The sequence below is a fragment of the Pristiophorus japonicus genome, chromosome 22, assembly GCF_044704955.1.
Source record: "Pristiophorus japonicus isolate sPriJap1 chromosome 22, sPriJap1.hap1, whole genome shotgun sequence".
Lineage (NCBI taxonomy): Eukaryota > Metazoa > Chordata > Chondrichthyes > Pristiophoridae > Pristiophorus > Pristiophorus japonicus.
The window spans coordinates 18,838,096-18,865,934 of NC_091998.1; the positions used below are offsets into that span (position 1 = coordinate 18,838,096).

Consider the following 27,839-nt stretch of genomic DNA (forward strand, 5'->3'; position numbering starts at 1 on the left):
TTTGTGTATAAGTTCTAAATAAATTTGTTCTATACTTAAAGGTTATCAATGTGTTTTTTCTTGTTTCTCTTCCACTCTGCTCCCCTGTCCTAACTCGGCTGAGAGCTGGCAAAATATTACAAATAATGAAGTTTCAAGTATCCGATGGCAGTTAAAGCTGGAACTTGCACTTTGAGCTTCAGCATCTGTTTGCACTGCTCCATTATCGATACCTGATCCACCCATTCAGTTCTCACTCAGGCCAATATTCACAGCATAGAAGCACTGACCACAGCTCGAAGAGCTCCGTTGGGCGGGCCACATTGTCCGCATGCCCGACACCAGACTCCCTAAGCAAGCGCTCTACTCTGAACTCCTACACTGCAAGTGAGCCCCAGGTGGGCAGATGAAATGTTTCAAGGACACCCTCAAAGTCTCCTTCATAAAGTGAAACATCCCCACTGGCACCTGGCAATCCTGGCCCAAGACTGCCCAAAGTGGGGGAAGAGCATCCGGGAAGGCGTTGAGCACCTCGAGTCTCATCGCCGAGAGCATGCAGAAATCAAGCGCAGACAGTGGAAGGAGCGTGCAGCAAACCAGATTCCCCAGCCACCCTTTTAACCACTGTCTGCCCCACTTGTGACAGAGACTGTAATTCTCATATTGGACTGTACAGTCACCTGAGAACTCACTTTTAGAGTGGAAGCAAGTTTTCGAGGGACTGCCTATGATGATAATGGGCAGAAATTCTAGCTGAATATGTTGCTTGGCTCAACACTTCCTTTTACCATCACGGTAAATGAGATTGTATGTAATTTGAAATTGAAGTTGAGCTGCCGTTTCCAAAATAACTAGTTTGTAATTAAACATTCCACAGGTTAGGAGGAAACCTAAAACTTGTCTGTTTTCTTTGTGACGGGAAGCTTGTATTGAGAAGCGTTTTATATGAAGGCCAGCTCAAGGAACAAGGTGGAGGTTACACCACCTTCTGGAAAGGGAAACCAGATGAAGAACGCTGCCTCCACGAGTCTGTTTCGCCATCAAAAACGAGCTTGTCGACCGCCTCAAAGACTCCCCCTGCGGGATTAATGAACGACTCATGACTCTCCGATTCACCCTATCCCGGAATCAATGTGCCACAGTCACCAGTGTGACACTCGATGCGACAGATGAGACCAAAGAGGGCTTTTACTCCAACCTTGAAAAATCCCTGTCCCGCGTCCCTGCGGGCGACAAACTGATCCTCCTCGGTGACTTTAACGCCAGGGTCGGCAAGGACACCGCCCTTTGGGGAGGCGCGATGGGCAGAGAGGGGATAAGGAACGGCAACTCCAATGGTGTACCCTACTCCTGACAAACTCTAAAACATTAACTTGTCATCACCACCACCTTGTTCCTCCAGAGGGACAAATACAAGGCATTGTGGCAACACCCTCGCTCCAAACACTGGCACCTGCTTGACTATGTCATTGTCCGAGCCAGGGATCGCAAGGATGTGCGCATCACCCATGCCATGACAGGAGCTGACGACTGCTGGATAGACCACCACCTAATCCGATCCATCATCAATATTAACATAGCCCCAGAGCAGAGGGGACAGCAGAAGCAGTGCTACAAAAAGGTCAATGCCGGGGCACTTAAAGACCCAGCCAAGAGAGCCCTATACAGTCAGCTCCTCACAGCTAACCTGGCGTGCCTTGATGACTCCGAGACGCAGAATGCCCACAGCGCTTGGTCTGCCCTCCATAATCAGTTCTTGCGAAGACATGCTCGGTCCCTCAACCAGGAAACACCAGGATTGGTTTGATGAGAATGACCAGGAGATCCAAGAGCCAACAGATCGCAGAAGCAGGGCATTTCTGAGCCTTAAACAACAACCCAACTCTGGAGCAGCAAGGCAGCATTACAGATGGCTTAAGGCTGAGGCCCAACAAAAAAAACAGGACCTAAAGAACAGGTGGTGGATGGAGAAAGCACAGGAGATACAGCAGCTGGCTGACAGCCATGATACGCGAGGATTCTTCATCGCAGTCAAGTCCACCTATGGTCCAAACACCAAAGGCCACCCCACTGCTGGCCAAGAATGGGGAAACACTCATCAAGGACACCGAAGCAGTCAGGGTCGGCTGGAAGGAGCACTTCGAAGATCTCCTCAACCGAGACTCTGCCTTTGACTCGAGTGTTCTCGACTCCATCCCGCAGCATGCTACCTGCCACCACCTCAGTGAGATCCCAACACTGCACGAGGTAGAAAAAGCCACAAGACAGCTTAAAAAGAACAAGGCTATGGGAGCGGATGAAATCACCACTGAGGCACTGAAGTATGGCGGAGAGGCACTGTTGGTGCAAATACATGACCTCATCTCTCTCATCTGAAGGGAGGAGAGCATGCCGGGAGATCTCAGAGATGCAGTGATCGTGGCCATCTTTTTAAAAAAAAAAGGGGACAAGTCCGACTGCGGCAACTACAGAGGAATCTCCTTGCTATCAGCCACTGGGAAAGTCGTCGCTAGAGTCCTCCTCAACCGTCTTCTCACTGTGGCTGAGGAGCTCCTCCCGGAGTCACAGTGTGGATTTTGTCCCCTACGGGGCACAACGGACATGATTTTTACAGTGCGACAGCTGCAGGAAAAATACAGGGAACAGCACCAGCCCTTATACATGGCCTTCTTCGACCTTACAAAGTCCTTTTGACCCTGTCAACCGCGAGGGTCTATGGAGCGTCCTCCTCCGTTTCGGATGCCCCCAAAAGTTCGTCACCATCATCCGCCTGCTCCATGACGACATGCAGGCTGTGATCCTGACCAATGGACCCATCACAGACCCAATCCACGTCCGGAATGACGTCAAACAGGGCTGCGTCATCGCCCCAACCCTCTTCTCAATCTTCCTCGCAACCATGCTCCACCTCAGTCAACAAGCTCCCCGCTGGAGTGGAACTAAACTACAGAACCAGTGGGAATCTGTTCAACTTTCGTTGTCTCCAGGCCAGGTCCAAGACCACCCAACCAACCCCTGTCATCGAGCTACAGTACGCGGACAACGCCTGCGTTAGCGCACAGAGGCTGAACTCCAAGTCATAGTCAACGTATTTACTGAGACGTACGAAAGCATAGGCCTTACGTTAAACATCCATAAGACAAAGATCCTCCACCAGCCTGTCCCCGCCGCTCAGCACTGCCCCCCAGTCATCAAGATCCACGGTGCAGCCCTGGATAATGTGGACCATTTCCCATACCTCTTATCAACAAGAGCAGACATTGACGACGAGATTCAACATCGCCTCCAGTGCGCCAGTGCAGCCTTCGGCCACCTGAGGAAAAGAGTGTTTGAAGACCAGGCCCTCAAATCTGCCACCAAGCTCATGGTCTACAGGGCTGTAGTAATACCCGCCCTCCTGTATGGCTCAGAGATATGGACCATGTACAGTAGACACTAAGTCACTGGAGAAATACCACCAACGATGTCTCCGCAAAATCCTACAAATCCCCTGGGAGGACAGACGCACCAATGTTAACATCTTCGACCAGGCCAACATCCCCAGCATTGAAGCACTAACCACGCTTGATCAGCTCTGTTGGCCAGGCCACGTTGTTCGCATGCCGGACACGAGACTCCCAAAGCATGCGCTCTACTCGGAACTCATTCACGGCAAACGAGCCAAAGGTGGGCAGAGGAAATGTTACAAGGACACCCTCAAAGCCTCCCTGATAAAGTGCAACATTCCCACTGACACCTGGGAGTCTCTGGCCAACATACTGTTAACCTGCCCCTCATCAGCTATAGCGATATCACAGTTGCTGCTCAGAGACAGGAAACTGCATACTGGCAGTAAGTTTGGAACAGTATCATCATCTTGAAGGAACACAACCGCACTAAAATCTGGAAAAATGTTTTTTTTCTAACAGAGACATGGTGCAATAGAATATATTGTAACAAATATTGTTACTTCTAAAACAAAGTGTTATGTCTTCAGATGCTCTAATAATGACTCCACGAGAAAATGTATTGTGCTTGAACTGTAGTGACCTTAGTCCATTTAATGTAACTCCAGAGTGAGGATCACACATGGTGGCCTGCCTTTTATACTTGGCCTGGCACACCTGTATAGGTGACCTGCAAGTCTCCCACTGTGGTGCCCCTGGTGGTGCACCTTGTAATAGTACAAACAATAACCATTTAGGATACATGGCAAAAAGCTTGCAAACTATTTTTTCAGAAGACATTGGTACTAGTTCTCTCTCCCTGTCTCCCCACTCCCCCCCCCCCCCCCCCCCCCCCCATACCTGCCTCCCAGGGCACAGCCCATGGTGCAGATATAATTATTTCAGGTTTGTTAATATATTCTGTGGAGTTTCCAATTCATGCACAGTGTCAATGAATTTTACATGAGATCTGCCTAATTTATATTTCAAATGCTTGAGGTCCAGTGTTTAGAAAATGAAGAATGGGAATATTATCTTTGCAAGAGGTAATTAATCGTAGGCTTGTAGATTGACTGACTGCTGGCCTCCACATATTAAACCCTACCCTGGTAACTAAGTACTATTCTTACACAACATTCTTGCACAACAACAGTAACTTACATTGATATAACACCTTTAACAAAGTAAAATGTCACAGGAAAATTTGATCTGCACGTCAAAGGTTAATGAGCAGCCCTCCCCCTCCCCCAGCTAGCAAAAACAGACTTGGCATAAAAATAAGCTAGATTATATGTTTTCTGAGTATAGCTTTGTCTGATCATTACTGAAATTATTGCAGTTTAGCAAGTTTAAAAAAAATCTTTTAGTCAGTGGCCCAAAATAATTGAGATGAGGAAGACTTCTAGTAAGTTTTTTTTTTTATGGGCTTTTATAAATCATCTGGCTAGTTTAGCAAATTATTTTGCAGCACGTTTGAAACGCAAAGTGGTACACATCAAATTATTTCCTCTGGTCTTAGAATGTAAACATTTTTTATAATTAAGCAGCCATGCCAGATGAAAATATCAGCGACAAAGCTTTATAGAGCTGTATGTCCTACTGAATACAGGTGGAATTAAAGAAACCCTCTGTATTCACATCATAGCTTTATGTTTTGACTTGGTCATCCCACCAAATTAGACAAACCGGAGACATCAGATGATCTGGACTTAGCTGGGTTCAGTATGTTTACCTCTGACTTTCTTCAGGTCTGTTATGTATGCAATAAAGGTTCAAACTGAGTACTGTTTGACTAAGCAAGGCACAACCTTGGCTCTGCTTTATTTAGGCCCAAAGTGCCTGACTCTCAAAATGGCTGTCCTTTTATACCTGAGCAACACCATGTGCCTGCTGCTGCTCATTAGCCTCCAACAATGACGCCATCTGGTGGCTACAAACAGAATGTACATACATGACAGGGTCAGACAGAAGGATATCACAAGATCAGTATGGATGTGAAACACCATTTGGCTCAATCAGGAAAAAAACACACTACAGCACCCTTCCCCTGCTCCCTGCCACTCACAGCGTCCAACTGCTTATTAACTGACCTCTGCGATGTTTGTCTCCACTATCCTGCCCAGAAGTTCCACTTCATATGTTGTGTGAAGAACCTCTTGACATTAGTGTTAAATGTCTTTTTCACAAGTTTACCCTATGCTCCTTGTCAAAGGGTATATAGTTAGATCACAGATCAGCCATGACCTAATTGAATGGCGGAACAGACTCGAGCTAAATGGCCTACTCCTGTTCCTATGTTCTTACACTGTAACAGACTGCTATTGAGGGAGTGCAGCGAAGGTTCACCAGACTGATTCCCGGGATGGCAGGACTGATATATGAGGAAAGACTGAATCGGCTAGGCTTATACTCACTGGAATTTAGAAGAATCAGAGGGGATCTCATAGAAACATAAAATTCTGATGAGACTGGACAGGTTAGGTGCAGAAAGAATGTTCCCGATGTTGGGGAAGTCCAGAACCAGGGCTCACAGTCTAAAGCTAAGGGGTAAGCCATATAGGACCGAGATGAGAGAAACTTTTTCACTCAGAGAATTGTAAACATGTGGAATTCTCTACCACAGAAAGTTGTTGAGTCCAGTTTGTTGGACGTATCAAAAGGGAGTTAGATGTGGCCCTTATGGCTAAAGGGATCAGCGGGTATGCAGAGAAGTGGTACTGAAGTTGCATGATCAGCCATGATCTTATTGAATGGTGGTGCAGGCTCGAAGGTCCGAATGGCCTACTCCTGCACCTATTTTCTTTGTTTCTTTGCTATTTAGGGATAATTACTGGCCAGGAGAGCAGAAGAATTCCCTTGCTCTTCTTTGAACTGGTGCTCGCGACCGTACAGGAGATGAATGGCGAAAGCCATTCCTTCGCCAGTGAAAGCAAAACCCGGAGCCATTATTTTTGTTGCTCCCCCCCCTCCCCTGGCTGATTTACAATTTTGAACCAAAGTGAGCTTGTAATGGCAGTGTTTGAGCAGCAGGGGCGCTGCAGCAAAGAACAGGCGGGGCGGGTACCTGAGCCGATAGCTGCCCAGCGCACTGCCTTCACAAAAAGGAAATGAAGACATTTTTCGTAAGTACATTATCAGTAGGTACATTAATTAAAAAAAATAGGGCAATCAGCGAGTGTGATTTGGTTTTTGTTGGGGGGCGGGTTTGGCTGCAGGCGCGGCGCGGCCGGGTGGCCGGGGCTGAGGTCCTGGCGCGGGTGGCCCCGCCCCCCCCGGGTGGTTTGGCAGTGCGCAGGCGCGGCGCTGTCTCCTTCAGTTCGCCCTTAAAGCCGGAGGCCGCTCCTTGTATCGCCCTGTCCTGCCCGCAGCTTCGCGCCTCGCCGCCAGGTAAGAAACCGGGGCTGGGCGGGAGGGAGGGAGCGAGGCCCGGTGCGGGTGTAGGCCGCGGAGCGTGGGCTTTGCGTGCGGCCGCGGTGTGAGTGAGGGGCGGCCGATCGATCCTGATTGGGAAGCTCGGGCTTTGGGCCGCGAGTTCAGGCCGTTCCCTCCCCAAGCGCGCGGCTGCACGCTGACGGGGTCCCCGGGGAGAGGGAGGGAGGGAGGGAGTGACTGACCCGGGACAAGCCCCGGGGATTGGGGTGGGACACCAGGCCTCACTCACTCACTCGGCGGCCCAGCCTCGCAAGATGGCGCCCGCCTCTGGCAGTCCCGGGTGAGGCGTGGAAGCGGCGCCTGTGCCGCTGTGTGGGAGGACGGGCCGAGAGGCCGGGGTTGGGGGCGCAGGGAGCGTGTTCCCTGGCCGTGTCCCGTTCGCTGCCCGAGGCTCCAGCCCGGCGCGCTGAGTCAAGGTGATTGCTTTGACCTCGGCCCCGGACGCTGGCGGTGGGGGGGGAAAGGCAGGACGACATCTTCCATCCTTTTGCATTTCACTCACTCTGCATTTGGGATTCTCTTTGTTGTAATGCAATATTTATTTTCCCTCAATTTTATTTAATCTTTTTTGATAATGTGTCGAGCTCCTTCCTTTTTACTCATTTTCTCCCCCCAAATGGGGAAGATGTTGTAAAATGCTGCACTGCATGTGCAGCCTGGGCAGACTGCATGTCATTGGTTCCTGTTGGCTCACGCCTTTCACTTGCGTCGATGATATGTGCACTATTTCTAATGACCGTCCAGCTCAGCCCATCCGAACTGCCTGTGCTATTAATACATTTCACTTAACGAGTGACCAATCTCATTGATGTTTTGCAATGCAAGGGGACTTGCTTCTGCAATCTTTTTTTGTTGGGGGAGTATTTTCACTCGGGACAGATTTTTGTGTGTGTGTTGGGTCACGAACCCTTTTGTTCTCCAGATGTACCATTGTAGTTATAAAGGTGAGCAGCGAACATGGAGACTGAAGTGTAAAATCTATATCTGGGCTGAGGTTCTAAATTTCGAGCCCAACCCGCCCCATTTAAGATCTAGGGTTTGTCACCTGCTTTTTCTTGCTCTACATGCTATTCAAAGGTACACCCTTTGAGCACAGTCTTGTCTAGTCACTCATGATCGCTGCACAATTTTGAGTTTCATTTTTCAACTTGATTCGTGTTAACTTCGTGTCCAAGCGTTTGTGCATGGGCTGTGTAGGTACATATGTGGAGCTGTTGGAAGTGGAGGAGAGGGGAAAGAACATTGGCTGTTTAAATCCATATACCCATTAATTTCTCCACTTGCTTGGATGAGTGCAGCTTCAACAGCCATCCAGGACAAAGCAACACACTTGATTGGCACCCCATCCTCCACCACCTTAAACATTCAGTTCCTCCACAACTGGTGCACCATAGCTACAGTGTGTACTATCTACAACTTCAATGCAGCAACTTGTCAAATCTTTTTTGACACCACCTCCCAAACTATGACCTCTACCACCTAGAAGGACATGGACAGCAGGTGTGTGGAAACACCATCCCCTCCAAGTTCCCCTTCAAGTCTCACCATCCTGACTTGGAAATATATTGCTCGGTCAACTGTGGAATACCTTCACCACATGGACTGCAATTAAAGATGTGTAATAAATGCTGGCCTTGCCAGTGATGCCCACATCTAGCTAATGAATGAGAAAAAAAATGCTTGTCTCATATGTTGCTGATGCTCTTGATTTAGCTACAATTAGATAACAACACTAATAGCTCTTTCTGAAACATTCCCATATGTTTTAGATATAACCTGTTGGAAAATGCAGAAGATTGGAAAAAGGTCACATTTTAATCATGAAAACCAAAAACTAAGCTCATACTAAAATAAAGCTTGCTATTGGTTACATCAACAAATCAGTAAGTTTAAAAAAAAATGTTTAATAACCTTAATCTTTACATTTGGAAACTGTCTAACCCTCACACCATGAGCACAAGCCACACGCCAAATGTGTTTATAGCATAAACTACGTATAAAAGTTTTGAAAATAATGCTTGTCCTCGGTTTATGTTCCAATCTTCTGTGATGAGCGATATTTCCATGTGCTTCCTCTAGATGCCTTTTTGCTCATTACGAACAAGATTTGGGTGCCATGAGGCCAAGGTAGTTCAGAGTAGAGAAAAGAGCGCCTGTTTGTTCAACAGTACCACCAGTAAGAGGAAGTCACTGCCCAGCAGGCTAAAGCTTATTGACTGTTGGGGGCACTCTAACTTCCTCGATGAGCATGTGTTAAAAAAACTTAAATGACAGCCCTTGTAAATACACTTCAAATTTACAATCCCCAGTGTTCAAGACTTGTAATACTGTATAATGTGATTCTGCATAATGTGACATCAAGATGTAACACTACATGAGACTCTTGCCAGTTGAGGGTGCTTATAATTCTTAATTAAGAATTGACCTCCATGTTAAAGCTTCAATGCTTTAGTCTCTAGCATCAGCTAAACTGTACAATTGCTTTCAAGTCATGCTTTATTATTTTCTTTTGCTATAGGTAGAAACTGTAGTTGTGAGAGAGAGAGACTTTTATCCTGCCTGGGAGCTGTACTGTATCGGGTGTATCTTGGATTTCAGTATGTATGCCAGTTCATTTTGTAACAGTAATACACTTTACAGATTAGATTCATTTCGCCTGTGCACCACTGCACTCTTTTGATGTTGAAGTACTCATGCCAATTGAAATGCAGGAAGTAAGTCTTGGGATCAGAGTCCTTTTGGCATAGTTTGTACTCCTTTTTGAATCTGGCTTGCAACTGAAACAGAAACTGTAGTGCATTCTTTGGATCAACCTCCACCGCCATAGTCACTGTATGTAATTGAATGTGGAACTTCCTCAATTTCAACCCTGGCAACGAGACGAGCTCCACTGTATTATACACGCTTGTGGAATTCTTCAAGATTGCATCTGCCCAGTCACAGATGATGTGTGCAAATGTAGAAAGTTGATTTAAAAAAAAAAAAACAACCATTATTTATGTGTGGGTAATGAAGCGAATTAAAGGCAAATCACACGCATCCTAGCTGCAATTTTTCACCTCAATCACTGGGCCCTCCCCCATACATGGAACACTGGAGTGTCCCAATATCTTTTGTGTATGGTACAGGAATGAAGAGTGCATTTTAAATAATTTCAAGTACATTTTTTAGGCAGATGATTTGTCAGTCTATTGATATTAGCAGGCAGTGTAATGAGGCAGAGGGAGCAGGTCTGTCCCATGATGATTGTGCTGGATAATTGGAGCACATTGTGTGTGTTGCAAGTCAACACTAAGCTTACATGTTTTTCATGATCTGGATTGGCCACATTTTCATCTGTGTTCTTTCTGCCTATCCCAGGATTTAGCATTTGAGTGAGTAGGGAGAATAGTGTACACAGCTCCACCTTCCGATAGGCTGAACAATTGACATGACTGATGGTCTCCTCTTTCCCTAGTCGCCTGTTGGCAATTGCCTCACTGCATTGTAGCAATGTGACGTATGATGAAAACTGTTAACAAATTAAACCCACGCTTTGTGAATCTAAATGGAACCTTGTGCAAATGTTAAAATACTGATTTTTCTTTTAATGCATAGTAGTATTTGAAAGATCACAGGCTAGTGTTAAAGTATAGAATTTACTAATGTTTTCTAGCTGTGTATAGTAAAGACAGCAGTGAAGGTTCAGGATGTTTATTTATGATTGATGAAATGTTTGAGGAATTGCACAGCATGCCTATAAATCATGCACCACTAGACAGATCATTGTACCGCGCAAGTTGTTACTTTGCCCCTTTGGTTTCCCCGTGCTGATTTTTAAAACTTCAACAGGGTTGCTGAAAGGTGCTTAATCAGCAGGGGTAATCAGTTGCCTCTCTCTGCCTGTGTGCCCCTCCCAGCAGCTGTCTTAAGTGATATTAGAATAGGCCATCTGTCTTTGTAATGTTTTTGGTAGCATGTGATTATCTTCGGTGGGGTGGGGGGAGTTGCGCGGGGGGATAGAAAGAACATTGAAGATTGCAATGACCATGCAAGTTCAATCTCTTCAATATTTTTTACAGAAGCTAATAGACAGCATAGAATATGGTGAAATGTTATAGGGCTATTTAGAAAGCAGGGCAGGATTCAACTGACTGTAGCCACAAACTTGCATTACTAGGTAGAGGAAAAGCATTAGTAGTTAAAGCTATAATTTTAACATTCAAAGATGGTCACTATTCCATTCTGACTTGGTTGAGTTTTGATTGGTTTTATCTGTCCCGTGGTATCTTAGACCATTGCAGTAGTGCATTTGGCTGTTGTATCAGATGTGTAAGTTACTATGAAGCCTTGAGGAAGAGGACTGAGTAAATATGACCTGATAGTAGTGGAGTTGACTTTAAGGCATTATGGCTATATGATTGAAACTTAAAATCTAAACTTTGGATCAGGTAGTATATTGGAATATTATTTGCCCAGCAGTGAACCATTATTGAAGAGCACCCCGCACAAGTTTGATGTGTGGTGATGCATAGTGTATGAAAGGCAATATTTTAATGCATCACGCTTAGATATTTTCTGTAGAAAATCCCAGATGTCCATTAGCTTGTTAATATTAACCATTTCATTTTCAGAAAATATTTAGTGTAATGGGATCTAAATTAAATTTTTTCCATTGCTGAGGTTAAACTGGGCAGTAATCTTGCTGAGGGGAAAAACTCATGTTCGCTTGAGAGGTTCATCGCTGAATCTTGATGGGCCTGTATTCTTGGCAATAGGGAGCTTAGCGGATATTGTTAGGATATTTCATGTCTTTTTAAATCGGATGGTTAAAGGTGGCATTGGGTTTCGCCAGTGATACCAGCCAGTGTTATTTGGCGAGTTTATGATTAGCATATTATCCATATGGTTAATTAAATGTTAAAATTCATAATGTCAGATGTGGCATTGGAAGTGTTAAATTTCCCACACTTCATTCCTCAATTAGGGTCAGCATTTAAAATGAATACTCCTGATCAAAGCACAAAATGACACCCCTACCCCACCCTTAATTCTTGGTCATCTTTCACTGTTGTATAATTGAATCTTTTCTGGGTCATGTGTTCATTCTGAGTCCGTTGCCAAATGAAGGAGAACTACATTCCCATCCCCAATTTATCTAAATTAACAAACTATTGAACCTGCCTAGGATCTGCCACTAATCTGAAATGCATTAAAACTATTAAAAAGAACATTACAGTGAGGATGTCTGTTCACTGAAGACCAGACCACCTAGCTTTGCATTAAAAACAATGAAGGCGATACCCAATGTCTTAATCAGCACCAGTGCTTTTGTTTGCTGCTTTTCACACTCTGGTCTGTACGAGTTTTATAAAGAATGGCAGGATAAGTTATTCCACATCACATCCATGCTTTTGGTTCCAGACAAAATACCAGTCATAATCTTGAGAGCTTCCAAAATCCTCCGATGACAAAATGTTAAAGCTTTGGGGTATTTGGAAATACTAGTATTTCTATAAAATGTCAAACTTCCTATATCTTTGAAAGACCTTTTGGGTATGTTATTTGGCGATTCCATGGTGGTCATGTGCAGACTCCGCTTTCTCTCTCTGGATTACAAAACTGTTTTAGAACCATTAATGCTTACAGCACAGGAAGGAAGCCACTTGGTTCATGTTTGTGTTGGCTCTTTGCTGGGATAATCCAAAACTGATCTCGTATCCCTGTAGTTTCTTTGGTTATAAACAAATTTGAGATTATTCAAGGACGTGAAATTCATGCTTGGCTATTAGTAACTGATGTATCTAACAATACACTTGAGATGTACTGCAAGTGCTTCCTGCATTCCCAAATGTATAAGTTGAGTTTTCGAACTGCCTTCTAGAGAGAGAATCATAAGAACAGGAGTAGGCTAAGCTACTTGAGCTTGTTCCACCATTCGGTTAGATCATGGCTGATCTATCTGTACATCAAATCCCTTTAACTGCATTTGCTCTATATCCCTTAATTCCCTTGCCTAACATACATCTATCTCCATTTGCAATTTTTCAGTTGACTGTAGCATCAACAGCTCTTTGAGGGAGAGTTCCAGATTTCCACTACCCTTCATGTGAAGAAGTGCTTCCTGCCACCACCCTTGAATGGCCAAGCTGTAATTTAAAATTTATGGCCCTTGTTCGGGACTCCTTTAATCATAAATGCCTCAATTCGATCACCCCTTGATCTGCTGTAGCCGAGGGAAAACAAGCCCATTCTATGCAACCTGTCCTCAAAATGTAACATTGCAGATGCCTGTATTGTGCAGTCAGTGCAATTTTTCCTGTTTATTGTGCATTTATTAAACTATTGTCAGCTATACCCTCTGCTATCTAAAACGAGGTTGATTTCACGTCTTGTAACTGTCTGAAATGTTGCAGTCACGTGGAACTGATCTAATAGTCGAGGACTTTAAATAACTTCCTGGGGGAATTCCTGAATCAAGCTGTTCAGTTTAATAATTTAAATGTGTGGCTGTTTTTGGAGTGAGCAGTTGTGATGCCCATCGAATACTGCAGTCGAGCTTGGTTTGTGTGGGATAGGTCGTTGACACTTCTCAAGCCCATCCCGTTGAAGCCAATTGTTTTACTGAGTTACGAATGAATTTAATGGTATTGCTGTATTTGAAAGCCAACTTAAAGCATTGTAGCTTGTAACAGAGTGTTTGGTATTCCAGCAATCTACTTTTTGGAGTGGTACTTGGGAAGATGATTACTGAAGGGATTTGCTGCAACAAATCTCTTTCCTAATATTTAAAAATAGCAGATTTAGAAAAATTCCACAGCTTGGTTATTTTCAAGTCTGATCCAGCACAAACCTCTTAAGCATATTCCAGGAGATGTCACTTAATTTTCCCAGGCACAGAGATTGTTCATAGCAGATTTGACAGCAGATGAGCTTGTGTTTCATGCAGCAATGAACACTTAAGATTTTGGGCTTATCCCTGATCAGCAGAATTGTTTTCTAGCTGTTTGTTTAGGGTTTTAAGTTTGGGATTTGGGATACGGTGGTAAGATAAATTGGCTTATCATTGAATATTTTTCTCTGCAGATATAATGGCTGTACCTCCATCGTATGCAGACCTTGGCAAATCAGCCAGAGATATTTTCAACAAAGGCTATGGTACAGTATTTCTACATTTGGCACCTGTTTGTAAAGTTATTAGATTAAATTCTAATTTCCTCTTTTTTCTTTGTCCCTATTTTGCCCCCTCCCAATTACAGTCCAGATGGAGGCCATTCAGCCGATCACATCTGTGCCTGTTGTAGCTTTTCATCACTGGCAATTGACTAATCCATTCACCCCCCCCCACTGGCAATTGACTAATCCATTCACCCCCCCCCCCCCCACTGGCAATTGACTAATCCATTCACTCTTTCCTTCCCCCCCCCCCCCCCCCCCCCCCAGCTGTATCCTTTATATAGTATTCCTTTTCAAGTTCTTAGCTAATTTCCTTGTAAATTGTTATGTTTTCCCTATTGGCCATGGTTTGGTAAAGCATTCCATCGTCCTCTCTGAATTTCCCCCAACCTTCCCTTTGTTCTTGTGATTGTATTTATGTTCCGTAACCACCAATTTGTAAAATCTGTGGAAACAGTCTTTCATTTATTTACCGTCTCAAAACCATTCATGATTTTGATTCCTGTTTAACTTTATCTGTTCCAGTGATAAGCCCCAACTTTTCCAGCCTTTCTTCATAACTGTTGCCTCTCTGTTCTCTCATTTGGTTAGAATGGGTCATGTGCTACTGTCAGTTTATTTAACTCCACTTGTGTGGGGTGTGGCTGGCTTAAGGTGACTTTCTCTTTCCATGCGGATGTGTCTCAACTCACCTGTGGCTGCCTGAGATTGCTCATTGATCTGGAGGAGAGGTGCTTGTGTAATGGTAAAACTGAAGGGCTGCGGTGAAGTAGTGTGCGTGCTCTTTGTACTACTGACGAGATTACCGTTCAATAAGTTAGCCACTAACCACACATGACTAATTGGAAATCTAGGTGTGCCGAATTGTATTTCTGATCATTTGGTGGGTGTGGTTGTTGTATGTATATGTTTTCCCTGGGAACTGGCGCACTCAATAAATGAGCTGATCACTTGTATAAAATTACATTTTAAAATTGTATCTTTTTGCTGTTGAAGTTACCAGAATTGGTAGAGTAAGACCATGCGGTGAAATTGTAGGTAATCAAGCGGCAGATTGCAGGACCTGTGGAAAATTTGGCCATATACCTGGCACCAATGATACTTTAGGAACACGAGTAAGCTGTTTTGCCCTTTAGTTTGTTCTGCCATTCAATCAGGTCCTGGCTAATCTGTGACATAACTCCACATACCCATCTTTGCCCTATGGCTAATGCCTTTGGTTAACAAAAAACTATCCACCTCGGATTTAAAATTAACAATTGACCTACGGGCAGCGTTCCAAACTTCTACCACACTTGGCGTGTAGAAGTGTTTCCTAACTTCACTCCTGAAAGATCTGGTTCTAGTTTTTAAACCTATGTCCCCCTCGTGCTGGAGTCCCCAACCAGCAGCGATAGTTTCTCTGTTTACCCTATCAGTTCCTCTTAATATCTTGAAAACATTGATCAATCACCCCTTAACCCTCTAAATTTAGGGAATACAACCCTCGTTTGTGTAATCTCTCCTCTTAATTTAACCGTTGGAGTCCAGTTATCATTGTGGTAAATCTACGCTGTACTGTCTCCGAGGCCAATCCTTCCTAAGGTGTGGTGCCCAGAACTGTGTGCCAGGTGTGGTCTAATGAGGGTTTTATATAGCTGTCGCATAACTTCTTTGCCTTTTCAAAGTGGAGCCACCTTAAACAGTCTGATGGTCTTGCCATTTGACAGTGAAACCCTCTTGGAGCGGGTTGTTTCACTCACTGCCTGGTGGTTGAAGCTAAACACCTCCTATTGGTAGCACTTTGTGTTTGGTACACCATTTTGGCTATAGCTTTGGGAGAGTTGACTGTTTCAGCTCACTTTAGGCTAGTGATGTCCTTTTCAATACTGTAGAAGTGCCTGGCTCGATCCACACAGTCACCAACATGACCGTTCACTAACTACTTGAAAATCTAGTTCAGTCTGCTGCTGAATCTGTCCTGCAATGTAAATGGGGAAATTTGATGAGTGAGAGTGGGCACAATTATGCACTGGTTACAATAGATCTTGTACTAAAACCGGTACCGTAAGGGTAACAAGTTCATCTTTGTAAAACCAGAAAGCTTAGTGTTACTGGTCTTGTAGCAGTAAATGCACAATTTTCACTTAAGTCAACTAATACTTAGTTTTAATGGCACATTTATTAAAATGGGCTTATTTATCTAACTTTACTATTGCATTTAATTTAAATTCCTTGGTGCTTGTTTACATGCTGCTGCTGTTTTCTTTCATAGGTTAGATTTGAATTAGCGACCAACGTGCTTTACAGCAGATTACGAATGTGACTTTTCGTCATTAAAATGCAGTGGGTCTGTAGTGATTAAATATTTCTATTTTCTAGGTTTTGGTTTGGTCAAACTTGAAGTGAAAACCAAATCACACAGCGGAGTGGTAAGATCAATTTACTTTTCTACATGCTAGAATATTTAAAATGTTTGTGTATAGCACTGTTTTTAATGGGCCAAATGTGTGCATTTGTTTTTAAGAATAACTTTATTTTGCTGAATCACTTCCAGAGGAACTATTCAGCTGTATGTGACAGCTACTGCTCTGCTTATATTACAGGCAGATTTAGAGCACTGGTTTTGAAGCAAATGTATATTTGCAGCATTGTATGTCTGCAGTTCAAACTATGTTCATGACCTTGAAGTTGCTGTCTAGGTTCCCCCCCCCCCCCCCCCAATGTTGGAGGGAGAAATGCACAGAGAAACAAAGTTTAAAAAAAAAAAAAAACCAAGTTATAGTCAGCCATGAAGGATTGATTGAGAGATTAATCTAAATGGCACCAGCTTCATCTGGTGGAAGTTCTTCAGCTCCACATGTCTTTAGGACCGCTTTGATACCTTGTCTGTATTATCGCACTGCAATCAACAGGGTGCGCAGATCATTTGTTAAATCTATTGGCCAACTGTTTGTGTTGCATAATAATTCTAAATGGAATGCAAAGTGCATGAAGAAGCCGAGCAGTTCTTCCCACTCTTATGCCAAGTAAATGGAGCCATCCATGCAATATTCAACTGTTTGTCTTTTTGTTGATGTCGTGCCTCCGTTGAGTAGAATTACATCGAATTTTACAGCACAGAAACCGGCCATTCGGACCTAACAGGTGTTTATGCTCCACATAAACCTTCTCCCGCCGAACTTCATCTCACCGTATCAACATAACGAGCATCAAGTACTAGTTAGAACAAATTAGATTTTCTAAAAGTGTGCTCGGCTGCATTCAATTGCTTATATTTTTGGGACTGCAGTTGCACTCTTGCAAATCTAGTAGTATAGGTTCAACCGCGATGTCCTTGTCCGGCACCACCCTTCGTTCGGAACCATTCCCGGCCGCAGGGTAGTGCATGCGCACAATGCGGCTGGTGAAAAATATCAATGAAAAATAAAGTTACTTAACTTCGGAGCAGGCACCTTTTTGGGGTCTTCTGTCAACTCTGGGCCCGACGGCCCTCCGACAACTATCCTAATATTGATTGGGACAAATATATAGTGTGACGGGTATAGAAGGTGCGGAATTCTTAAAATACATTCAAGAGAACTTTTTTAGTCAGTATGCAACAAGCCCAACACGAGAGGGGGTGGATTTGGATTTTGTTTTGGGGAATAAAGCTGGGCAGGTGGAAGGGGTATTAGTGGGAGAGCACTTGGGTGCCAGTGACCATAATTCAGTCAGATTCAAGTTGGTTATGGATAAGGACAAGGATCGACCAGGAATAAAAGTCTTCACATTGGGGAAAAGCTAACTTTGCTCAGTTGAGGAGTGATTTGGCCACAATGGGCTGGAAACAGCTACTTGTAGGTAAATCAATGTCTGAACAGTGGGAGGCATTAAAGGAGGATATTCAGAAGGCTCAGGCCAAACATGTGCTCTTAAAGAAAAAGGGTGGGAATAACAATTCTAGAGACCCCTGGATGTCTTGGGACTTCCAGGGAAGGATAAAGAAAAAAAGGGAAGCTTATGTCATATATTGACGGCTAAATACTGTCGAATCTCTGGAGGAATATAGAAAGTTAAGAGACAAAATTACAAAGGATGTTAGGAATGCTAAGAGAGCATTAAAAATTTCTTGGCTAGTAAAATTAAGGAAAACCCAAAGATGTTCTATAAATTAAGAGCAGGAGGATAACTAAAGAAAGGGTAGGGCCTATTAGAGACCATGAGGGTAATCTTTGTGTGGAGGTGGAAGATGTTGGTAAGGTTCTTAATGAATACTTTGCATCTGTTTTCACACAGGAAAGGGGCAATGCAGATACTGCTGTCGAGGAAATAAATATAGTGAGAGAGGAAGTATTGAGGGGCTTAGCAGCTTTGAAAGTAGATAAATCCCCAGGCCCGGATATAATACATCCCAGGCTATTGAGCGAGTTAAAAGAGGAAATAGCAGAGGCCTTGACCATTTTCCAGTCCTCCAGATTTGGGCATGGTGCTGGCGGACTGCTAATGTAGTACCCTTTTTTAAGAAGGGAGGAAGGGATAGGCCGAGTAATTACAGGCCTGTCGGACTAACTTCAGTGGTGGGAAAATTATTTGGAAAAATCCTGAAAGACGGGATAAATCTACATTTGGAAAGGCAAGGATTAATTAGGGACAGTCAGCACAGATTTGTTAAGGGAAGATCGTGTTTGACTAACCTGATTGAAGTTTTTGAGGAGGTAACCAGGAGGGTCGATGAGGGTAGTGCATACGATGTAGTGTGTGTGGACATTAGGAAAGCTTTTGATAAGGTCCCACATGGTAGACTGGTCACAAAGGTTAAATCCCATGGGATCCAGGGCAAAGTGGCAAGTTGGATCCAAAATTGGCTTAGAGGTATGAAGCAAAGGATAATTTGTTTTTGTGACTGGAGGATGTTTCCAGTGCGGTTCTACAGGGCTCAGTATTGGGTCCCTTGCTTTTTGTGGTATACATCAATGATCTAGATTTGAATGTAGGGAGTATGTTAAGTTTGCAGATGACCTGCAAATTGGCTGTGTGGTAATGAAGTGGAAAGTCATGGACTGCAGGAGGATATAAATCTCATCATCATAGGCAGTCCCTCAAGTCGAGGGTGACTTGCTTCCATGGCAAAAAGTTCACCAGTGTTTCATTAAAGAACCTAATATTCCAGGTCCCAAACTAAATCTTGAAGGATGGAAGATGCCTATGCATGAATTTTTTTTAACGTGTGGTAGCTGTTGCACACCAGCCACCACACGGGCTTGAAAGAGCTAGGACTTGATCCAGTGGCAAGGATTTACCAAGACGACTGGCCTAGTGCGCACACATCGCAGTGTGGGCTGGCCCGTGCTGCCCCTGGGCCCCGAACTCGCGCCTCTCCTGGGTCCCGATCACGTCCCTCTACAATCTCTCGTCGCTCCTTCACCCCGATCTCACCGCTCCTGTTGTACCTGCCTACGTTCCAATTAGCGACCTGGATCTTGGTGACATTCAATCCAGTCTCCCTCTTTGCTGCCGTTGCTCTCCTGCTCCAGCGCTGCTCCCTGGAGTGGTATGCCACCACGCTGCTCCTTCCACTCCCTGGCCTGCTCCGATGGTGCTCGCAGGCCGGGGAGCGGAAGGAGCAGTGTGGCGGCCTGGCCCAGCAGTCTGCGTGGCCCCTGGCCTGCGAGCACCATATCAATCTACTGGTCAGGTGGGCAAAGCAGTGGCAAATGGAATTTAATTTGGAGAAGTGTGAGGTAATGCACTTGGGGAGGGCTAATAAGGAAAGGGTACACACATTAATAGTGTAGATGAACAAAGGGACCTTGGAGTGCTTGTCCACAGATCCCTGAAAGTAGCAGGCTAGGTGGATAAGGTGGTTAAGAAGGCATACGGAATGCTTGCCTTTATTGGCCGAGGCTAGAATACGAGAGCAGGAAGGTTATGCTTAAATTATATAATACTCTGGTTACAGCTGGAATACTGCATGCAATTCTGGTCACTATTATAGGAAGGATGAGATTGCACTAGAGAGGGTGCAGAGGAGATTTGCGAGGATGCTGTCTGGACTGGAGAATCTTCGCTATGAGGACAGATTGGATAGGCTGGGTTTGTTCTCCTTGGAACAGAGGAGGTTGAGAGGAGACCTCATTGAGGTGTATGAAATTGAGGGGCCTGGATATAGTGGATAGCAAGGGCCTATTTCCATTGGTTGAGGGGGCATAGTTTTAAGGTAGTTGGTAGAAGGTTCAGAGGGGATTTAAGGGGAGGCTTCTTGAACTCACTGCCTGGAAAGGTGGTGGATGCAGAAACCCTCACCACATTTAAACGGTGCTTGGATAGGCACTTTGAAGTGCTGTAACCTACAGGTTTACAGACCTAGAGCTGGTTGGCTGGTGCAGATATGATGGTAAATACTGCAGGGAATCGAATACGGCCAGGGTGGTGATCTGGACTAGTTTTGATCGCCTGGATGGGTCGGAGAGGAATTTTCCCAGATTTTTTTTTCTCCCAATTGGCCTGGGTTTTTAATCTTTTTTAACCTCAGGAGGTTGGGATGGAGTGTAGAATATTTTGGTGCAATGATGGTCGCAGTTGTGTGGGCTGGACTGGTTGGACCGGGTGCTCGTTACCTTTCCTTCAGTGTTCATAGGTTTATATGTAACCTTCAGGGCTGCTGACTGAATGCTGTGTGGCTCTTTGTCGGCCGGCGTGGACACGATGGGCCGAAATATCCTCCTTCTGCACTGTAGATTTCTATGTCTCTACCACAGGGCCCGACGCCCCTCCCACACCACACTGATGGAAATTCCAATAAAAATTGTTCAGAATGTTTTCAAAGTGCTTACTCTTTTTAATATTTTGGATCAGCTAACTATTCCATAGATTTTGAGAATATTGTAACTCTAGAACTCTAGAATAGTTTATTCTCCAATGTGAGCCTAGACTGACTGTCGTTCCAGCCAATCTGTGTGTGCGCGCGTGCGCACACACACTGAAAACATGTGACCTCCCCTTATCCGGAAATATCCCTCATTCGGAACAGGCCAGGTCCTGAGGGTTTCTAATAAGGGAGGTTCAACCTTTTTTGTACCTCACTTGCATCACATGACTACCTCTGGAACTAGCATTGTAATGGCCCGGATTTTGCGGTTTTAATGACAGCGAAACTGTCAACGTTCGCTGTCATTACCATGTGAAACTCAATCGCTTCCAGCATGCATGTGTGCGCAGATAAATGCAGAAGTTCCTGTCGGTGATTCTCTGCTCCTCCACAGAACGTGCTGTTGAAGATCCCACTGATGGCAATCTTAAGAGAAATCACTGAACTGACGTGATCTTCCCCTTTTACGCTGTAAAATCGCTGTCAACGCACCCCCGGAAAAGTTAAGCCTTATTCAATGGGATTTTTAACTGCGTACTACGTCATAATAACTGCTGAGCAACCTCTGTCCCTGAAAAACTCATTTTATTATTGTGGAATGTCAAATTTTTCCATTTAAGATATTCCATAATTTAAAAAAAAATATTTTCCACGTTTGACATTTCAGCTTTAACCGCAATCCCATGTGTAAGTCTGAATCTTTATTTTGATCTTTTTTAAAAAAAAAAATTATATAAAGTGAAGCATAATCAGTACTGTCTGAAAATTCTGATTGGCTGCTTAGCCTGCTGATGACATCACTTACAGAGCGCAGGAGACTCCCTAGACTTGCCGCCAGGATCAAATTAACTTTGGGAAAGGTGAAATTAGTGCCAGAGAGATCGCTAGATCTTTGTGGGTCAGCGGTGGGCGTCATCGCCTTGCCACTGGCCGCAAAATCCGGGTCGGTATAATTTAAGTGACCTGCATGACTTTGAAGGCAAGGCATAGCACTTCATAAGATGGTCTGTTTGCCAATAGAAGCTTGTCACACGGTTAAATGATGGTATTCCCAGGTTGCTGCCTATCCAGCCTCTTTATTTTGCTCAGGTTCAGGCACAGCATTGCATCTGCCCACGGGTCATTCTCAGTGAGCAAATTTGGAGATTAATGCAATACGACTGCCAGAGTGCTACATTTTTGCTGACGCTGAAACATGTTTTGTTCAGATGTGAGAATTTTTTAATGCCACGTGGACTTGAAGTGCTGGTTGCCAACATTTACATATAGTAAAATATAGTTCTGCAGTTACTGCTCACATGTAACTTTTGTGCATGTGTTGCTGTAGATAAAAGCCATAGATCAGTAAATAGTCATTCTGAATACTGACCAAGTGATGAACAATGTTCCCTTTAAGCTGCATGAGTGAGCGGCCACGCAGTAATCTGCAAGCTTTTCCATTTGAAATACCATGCATGCGCAGAAATTTAAAGGGACCGAGCGTTGAAATAAACAGGCCACGCCAACATCGACAATTTAGAGGTAACGTTGGTGATTGGGTAAATTCAAAACCTATTTTTCAAGGATTAGAATATTCACTTTTCTTGTAATTAATGTTGCATTTTTTGAATTGCTTTCTGAAGGAATTTTTTTTAAAGTTGTGGATTTTGCTTTGGTCAAGCAGTGTTCTTGGGGCAACTGATCTAAAAGCTGCTGCTTCACCAGAGGATAGAGTGTTCATTGTACTTATTAGAGCTCTGATCAAAATGTTTTGTCCTCAAAAACTGCAATAAGCACTGAAATGTCATAGAAAGGTGTAATGCATTGGATTCTGGCTCTTTAGGTCTGTAGTACAGTTGTGCATTTGAGTAGTGCATTGACGGTTTAATTTTGGTAACCAAATGAGCAGTGAAATGTGTATCTCAATACATTTTTTGCATAATAGTGTTGTCTGGTCATGTTTCTGGTCTGTTAATTACTGTGTTTTTGTCCCTCCCCATCCTGTCTCCTGAAGTTGTTGGCTTAGTTCCACAGGTATCTGCAGCCCCCTGGTGTACCACACAAGTGCTCGGTCTTGTGTGAGCTGAAATAGTTAGTGGCTGCTGGTCACGTATATTTTTCAGTCGAGGGTTATTTTACTGTGGGAAGGAACAGAGATTCCCTCTTTCCACCACCCCCGCCCCCAAAAAGCCTGTGCACCGTGACCTTTTAGCGCTCCAGAAGCTATCCAAGCTGAGATTAGCTCAGATGAGAAATTCAACCCAATGTGTGCTTTTATACGCAAACTGCTTTGGGGTGTTTGAGATGCGATGAGGTGTTGTATAAAGACAAGTCTGCCTTTGTGTGTTTTGATTGTAGAGCAGGGTGTGGGTCTATTTAATGTATTGATTGGCTCAATACCAAATGGCTCCAAGTTTTAAAATGGTGAATCCATTTATAATTCTGCAAAACCCATCCTTTTTAAATTGGTCTGTCTTTTCAAGGTAAGTGTGAGTAGATGTGTGCTCACACGGGTAAGTGTTCTATGTATTTACAAGTGAATGCAAACGAAGTACGGAAGATGCTACATTTTATTCTTTCTCTCCTCTACAAAATTGACAGGAATTCACAACTTCTGGTTCATCAAACACTGAAAGCGGTAAAGTATCTGGGAGCTTGGAAACCAAGTACAAGTGGTCTGAATATGGCCTCACATTTACAGAGAAGTGGAACACTGACAATACTTTGGGCACAGAAATTGCAATTGAAGATCAGGTAACTGTTTAACAATGTGGGGAATTTGTGTTGTATTTTAGTTTGTGCCGGATCGTGTTGGGAATTGAATTGAGCGGAAAAGAGGTGAAGAATACAAGGTTGTGAACCGATCTGACGGTGCTAGTGTGAAAATCAGCACTATATGGCTCACTAAGGAGTGTCAATGATGTAGTTAATAGTGACATTTGCAGAAGAAACCAAGTACTCTAGTTGGGGTATTTTTCATCCTAAAATAATAGACACTTGATTTTTACATCCATCACCCAACCACTTTTTAAAAACTTCTGCGATATTAGACGAGCGCAGGCATTTGCTGTGGTCTCATTTAACACTCAGAATATTGTTTTTGGATTGTGCACTGAAACACCATTTCTTCTCTTCCTTTGCCAGCTTGCCAAAGGTCTGAAGCTGACATTTGACACCACCTTCTCTCCTAACACTGGGTAATTATAGCCGTTGAATGTGTCTTGGCATCTTTACTGGTTTGTGTATACACTCCATACTAAATGTTCCCCTTTTTTGCCTCTTCAGCAAGAAGAGTGGCAGAGTGAAGACCGCCTACAAGCGTGAATATGTCAACCTGGGCTGTGACGTAGATTTTGACTTTGCAGGCCCTGCGATCCATGCTTCAGCAGTGGCTGGTTACGAAGGGTGGCTCGCTGGTTACCAAATGTCCTTTGACACGGCCAAATCAAAACTGACACAGAACAACTTTGCAGTGGGCTACAAAACTGGGGACTTCCAGTTGCACACTAACGTGTAAGTTACAACAACTACTTGTATTTATACATAGTGAAACGTCCCAAGGCGCGCTTCGGGAGTATTGAGGTTAAAAATAAAAAAAAAATTGGCACAGAGCTGCATAAGTACAAATTAGCCCAGTTGACCGAAAGCTAGGTCAAAGAGGTAAGTTTTAAGGAGCGTCTTGAAGGAGGAAAGAGGCGGAGAGGTTTAGGCAGGGAGTACCAGAGTTTGGGGCCAAGGCGACACCAATGTTTGAGCGATTATAATCAGGTGCACTAATAGTATGCCGCTTTGAGCTCACTAACTTTGGCTTGCTGAGTATTTTTGCTTGTACAGCACTGACAGTTTTGCCTATTTGAAGCATAAATGCAGATATTAAACTCTGAATAGTCATGGTCTATTTTTTCTCATAAAATTTTTGTTTTGCTGCTTTGCATCAGGCATTTGTCTTGAGACAGCCAAGCCAAATTGATAAGATGTGACTTAAATCTATAGGAATGATGGTGCTGAATTTGGAGGATCCATATACCAGAAGGTGAGCGATAACCTGGAGACATCTGTAAATCTTGCCTGGACTGCAGGTAACAACAGTACTCGCTTTGGCATTGCTGCTAAATACCAGCTCGACTCTACTGCTTCCATTTCTGTAAGTACACTTTTCTTCCTTCTGTTCCTCAGTGTTTTAAATGTATTGGATATTTTCTCTCGCTGATTTCTACTAATCTCTTTCAGGCGAAAGTCAACAACGCCAGCCTAATTGGAATAGGTTACAGCCAGACGCTTAGGCCAGGTAGGTTTCCACATATTCTGTTTAATTTGTTTTGGTACCGTGGTAAATGTTAATTCAGCTGTAAACCGCCTGGCTGTAAAGTGGTCGGAGTAGAATTCCTTTGGGGCTTAGTGAAATCCTCCAGTTTCAACTGGATTCAGACTAAAGATGCTTTTACATTGTAGCGCTGGTCTCCCCAGATCTTCTTCCCCGTTCCACCTGGCACCAATGTTCCCTTTCATTTATTTTTGAGCTTCAGACGGCTGCACAGCCGCACAGCTAAACGTGAACGTTGCCCGTCTCTGTTCTGTCAGATGCTTGGCAAAAGTGGAGCTGGGAAATCTGGTGGTTGCTCACAGGGTGGATGGAAAAATGATTGCCAAGAATCTCTGGTTCAAAACCAGTCTCACAACTTGACTGTTTCCAAGTGCAGCTGATGGTGAGAAAACTGTTTGCCTGTAGCTTTATTATAAACGCAGTATCTCCACGTCCACTACGGTTAACTAACAATAGAATGCTACCTTTGGTTTCTTGAGGGAAACCAAGGTCTAAATGACATGAAGGTAGACATTCTCAAACTGAATATGGAACAGTTGTACTGACCTTGCGCAATGTGCTGCAGTTGTATTGGGTGGGATTGAATGAGGTTGCTGAAGAGCAACTTGCCGCATCCTATCCCAGCTGACTTGCCTCCATATTGCCAACTGCAGATACCTGCTGTAGCCTGTAAATTGAGGTTTGTACCTGTTTCTATATTGATGCAAGTGAAATAGGCTGGTCCTTAATGCCTCATTCCTGATTTCCTTTCCTTACTAAAGTGGAACAAAGTCTGCCGAAAAGCTCAAACTAGAGCGTAACCTTGCAGGTGTTTTGCTGATCTGATCAAGGTTGGACTGTGCACTGCTCTTGTATGGAATGCCAATTTTAAAAACATTTAAAGCTTCTATTGCAAAGATCCTTCCTATCTCATCACTGATTTGTTCTGGATCCTGTTTAAAATTCCACTGCCAAAGATTTTGTTAAACTGGACCTTGAGCACACAGGAAGGGAAACCAGGGTGGCAGGAATATGTTTTAAATCACTGATTTGTCAATTGCAGGTATAAAACTCACTCTCTGTTCCCTGATTGATGGAAAGAGCATCAATTCTGGCGGTCACAAACTTGGCCTGGGTCTTGAATTGGAAGCTTAAGACATGCACCTTTTATCTTCGATGACAAAGGGATATCGGAAGAGAGCAGCATTTGGCCGTAACATGTAATTCCAACTTGACCAACGGGCTTTTCTGGAAAGGAAGTTTCAAATCAACCACGTACCTGTATTTTTAGTACTTTAAAACTGTAATTGTTTTTCTTTTTGAGTGAAATTGGTTATCTAGAAGGTGATACAGAAGTTATAGATCGCTCATTTATACATAATTTAAAAATGTATTTAACTGTTAATACACCAGTCCTAATAATGAAATAGGCCTTTACAAAACTCAAGTCATGGCTGCATGTTTCCCGGTTTAATGTCTATTTTGAGACGTTGTGCTGTCAGTTCATCTACAGTTGGATAAATTGAAATTATCCAAGTTGCAATTGCAAAATTTTATGGATTCTGTGTATAGCAAAAAGAAATTCACTATTTTCGGTATCCCAAACCCATACAGTTGATGCTGAATAAAAAAGAATCAAATACAGTGAGTTGTTTATCCCTTTTCCTCTTTCTGTAACATTCGAAGCTGCTTTACCACCATGCACTTCTCCCAGGAGGGGGCAGTGGATTAGTTGGTGCACTTTATGGTGGCTGTGAAAGATGACGAGAAGCTTTCTGTGAATTGGATTTGCATTTCCTTCGCTTTTGCTCAGCTGTATGCACGCCACACTTGCATGTAGAGTTCTGCGCACTGAGTTTGCTGCTACTCCGTAGTGTGCGAAGGGGATTTGGGTGCAAGATTATATTCTGACTCTGGTGTAGAATGGGCACTACAAAGGCATACGTTGACACTGGCCAATTGCAATACCTTGGGGATGAATGGTGCTTTTTAATATAGAAAATATATAGGGACAGATGCTGAGCCATTATGGAAAAGTTGAGAGCGAACCAGGAGGTTGATGGAAGAGAGACGTTGGGAAGGTGTATAAAGGTGGAGACCCCTAGGCTGGAGGAAGGTCTTGGAGTAGGACTGATGTCTGCGTCACTGATGGAGAGGGGGGGAGCAAATGTGGTATACAGAAGGCCAGAGTCAGATAATCCAAAGACTGAAGCAATAGTGTTGTAGCTTCCTATATACAAGTTTACCTCTAACTTCCAATATTTCCATATATTTGTATTGTTATCTGGTGCACTGATATATTTTAAGTTCTGCGCAATATCTTTGCTTGGGGGAAAAAGAGAAGCAGGGCAAATTAGTTATAAAATGTCTCGAGACAATTTACAAGAACTTAAAAGAAATAGGTGCAGAAAGTGATGAAGGTTTAATAGTTTTGTCGCTTCATTAAATACAGGAAATTGGGAAGTATTAATATTATTTAAAAATGGGTCCAGATATACGTAGACATTGCAAGACCAATAAATATAATGGCCCAGAATTTGTGGTGGGTAATAAGTGAATGGACAGAATTCGCTGTTGTTACCCGTTTTTGAAACTAGCCAACTTCAGGATGTAGTACATTCGCATCCTAACACGGAAATCCTGAAGTTACTGTCGATAATTCACTGCTCCGACACTGGCTTTGCTGTGGACCCCCCCCATAAGCCGGTAATCGGGAAACTGACAAACTTTTGGGGCT

At 43.7% G+C, this 27,839-nt stretch overlaps 1 protein-coding gene across 4 annotated transcripts; it reads left to right on the forward strand.

Moving 5' to 3' along the window:
* Positions 1 to 6,683: 6,683 nt before the first annotated feature.
* vdac2 (voltage-dependent anion channel 2) lies at positions 6,684 to 26,746 on the forward strand. Of its 4 annotated transcripts, XM_070865725.1 has the most exons (11): positions 6,692 to 6,791; positions 8,606 to 8,719; positions 9,355 to 9,433; positions 13,902 to 13,973; positions 16,353 to 16,402; positions 23,401 to 23,553; positions 23,944 to 23,996; positions 24,085 to 24,312; positions 24,793 to 24,943; positions 25,030 to 25,087; positions 26,166 to 26,746. In XM_070865725.1, exons 4-11 carry the CDS (start codon positions 13,907 to 13,909, stop codon positions 26,255 to 26,257), a joined length of 852 nt encoding a protein of 283 aa, XP_070721826.1. In that variant the 5' UTR covers positions 6,692 to 6,791; positions 8,606 to 8,719; positions 9,355 to 9,433; positions 13,902 to 13,906; the 3' UTR covers positions 26,258 to 26,746. The 4 variants fall into 4 exon arrangements, with proteins under 4 accessions (XP_070721827.1, XP_070721825.1, XP_070721826.1 ...); XM_070865724.1 differs by lacking the exon at positions 8,606 to 8,719 and having other exon boundaries at positions 6,687 to 6,791; XM_070865727.1 differs by lacking the exon at positions 9,355 to 9,433.
* The last annotated feature ends 1,093 nt before the right edge of the window (positions 26,747 to 27,839 follow it).

Excerpts from the sequence above, each read along its gene's own strand:
- vdac2 (XM_070865726.1), top strand. The coding sequence starts at position 13,907 with ATGGCTGTACCTCCATCGTATGCAGACCTTGGCAAATCAGCCAGAGAT. Across the intron at positions 23,997-24,084 it reads ACCTTCTCTCCTAACACTGG|CAAGAAGAGTGGCAGAGTGA; the intron begins GTAATTATAGCC and ends TTGCCTCTTCAG. Across the intron at positions 24,944-25,029 it reads ACTCTACTGCTTCCATTTCT|GCGAAAGTCAACAACGCCAG; the intron begins GTAAGTACACTT and ends AATCTCTTTCAG.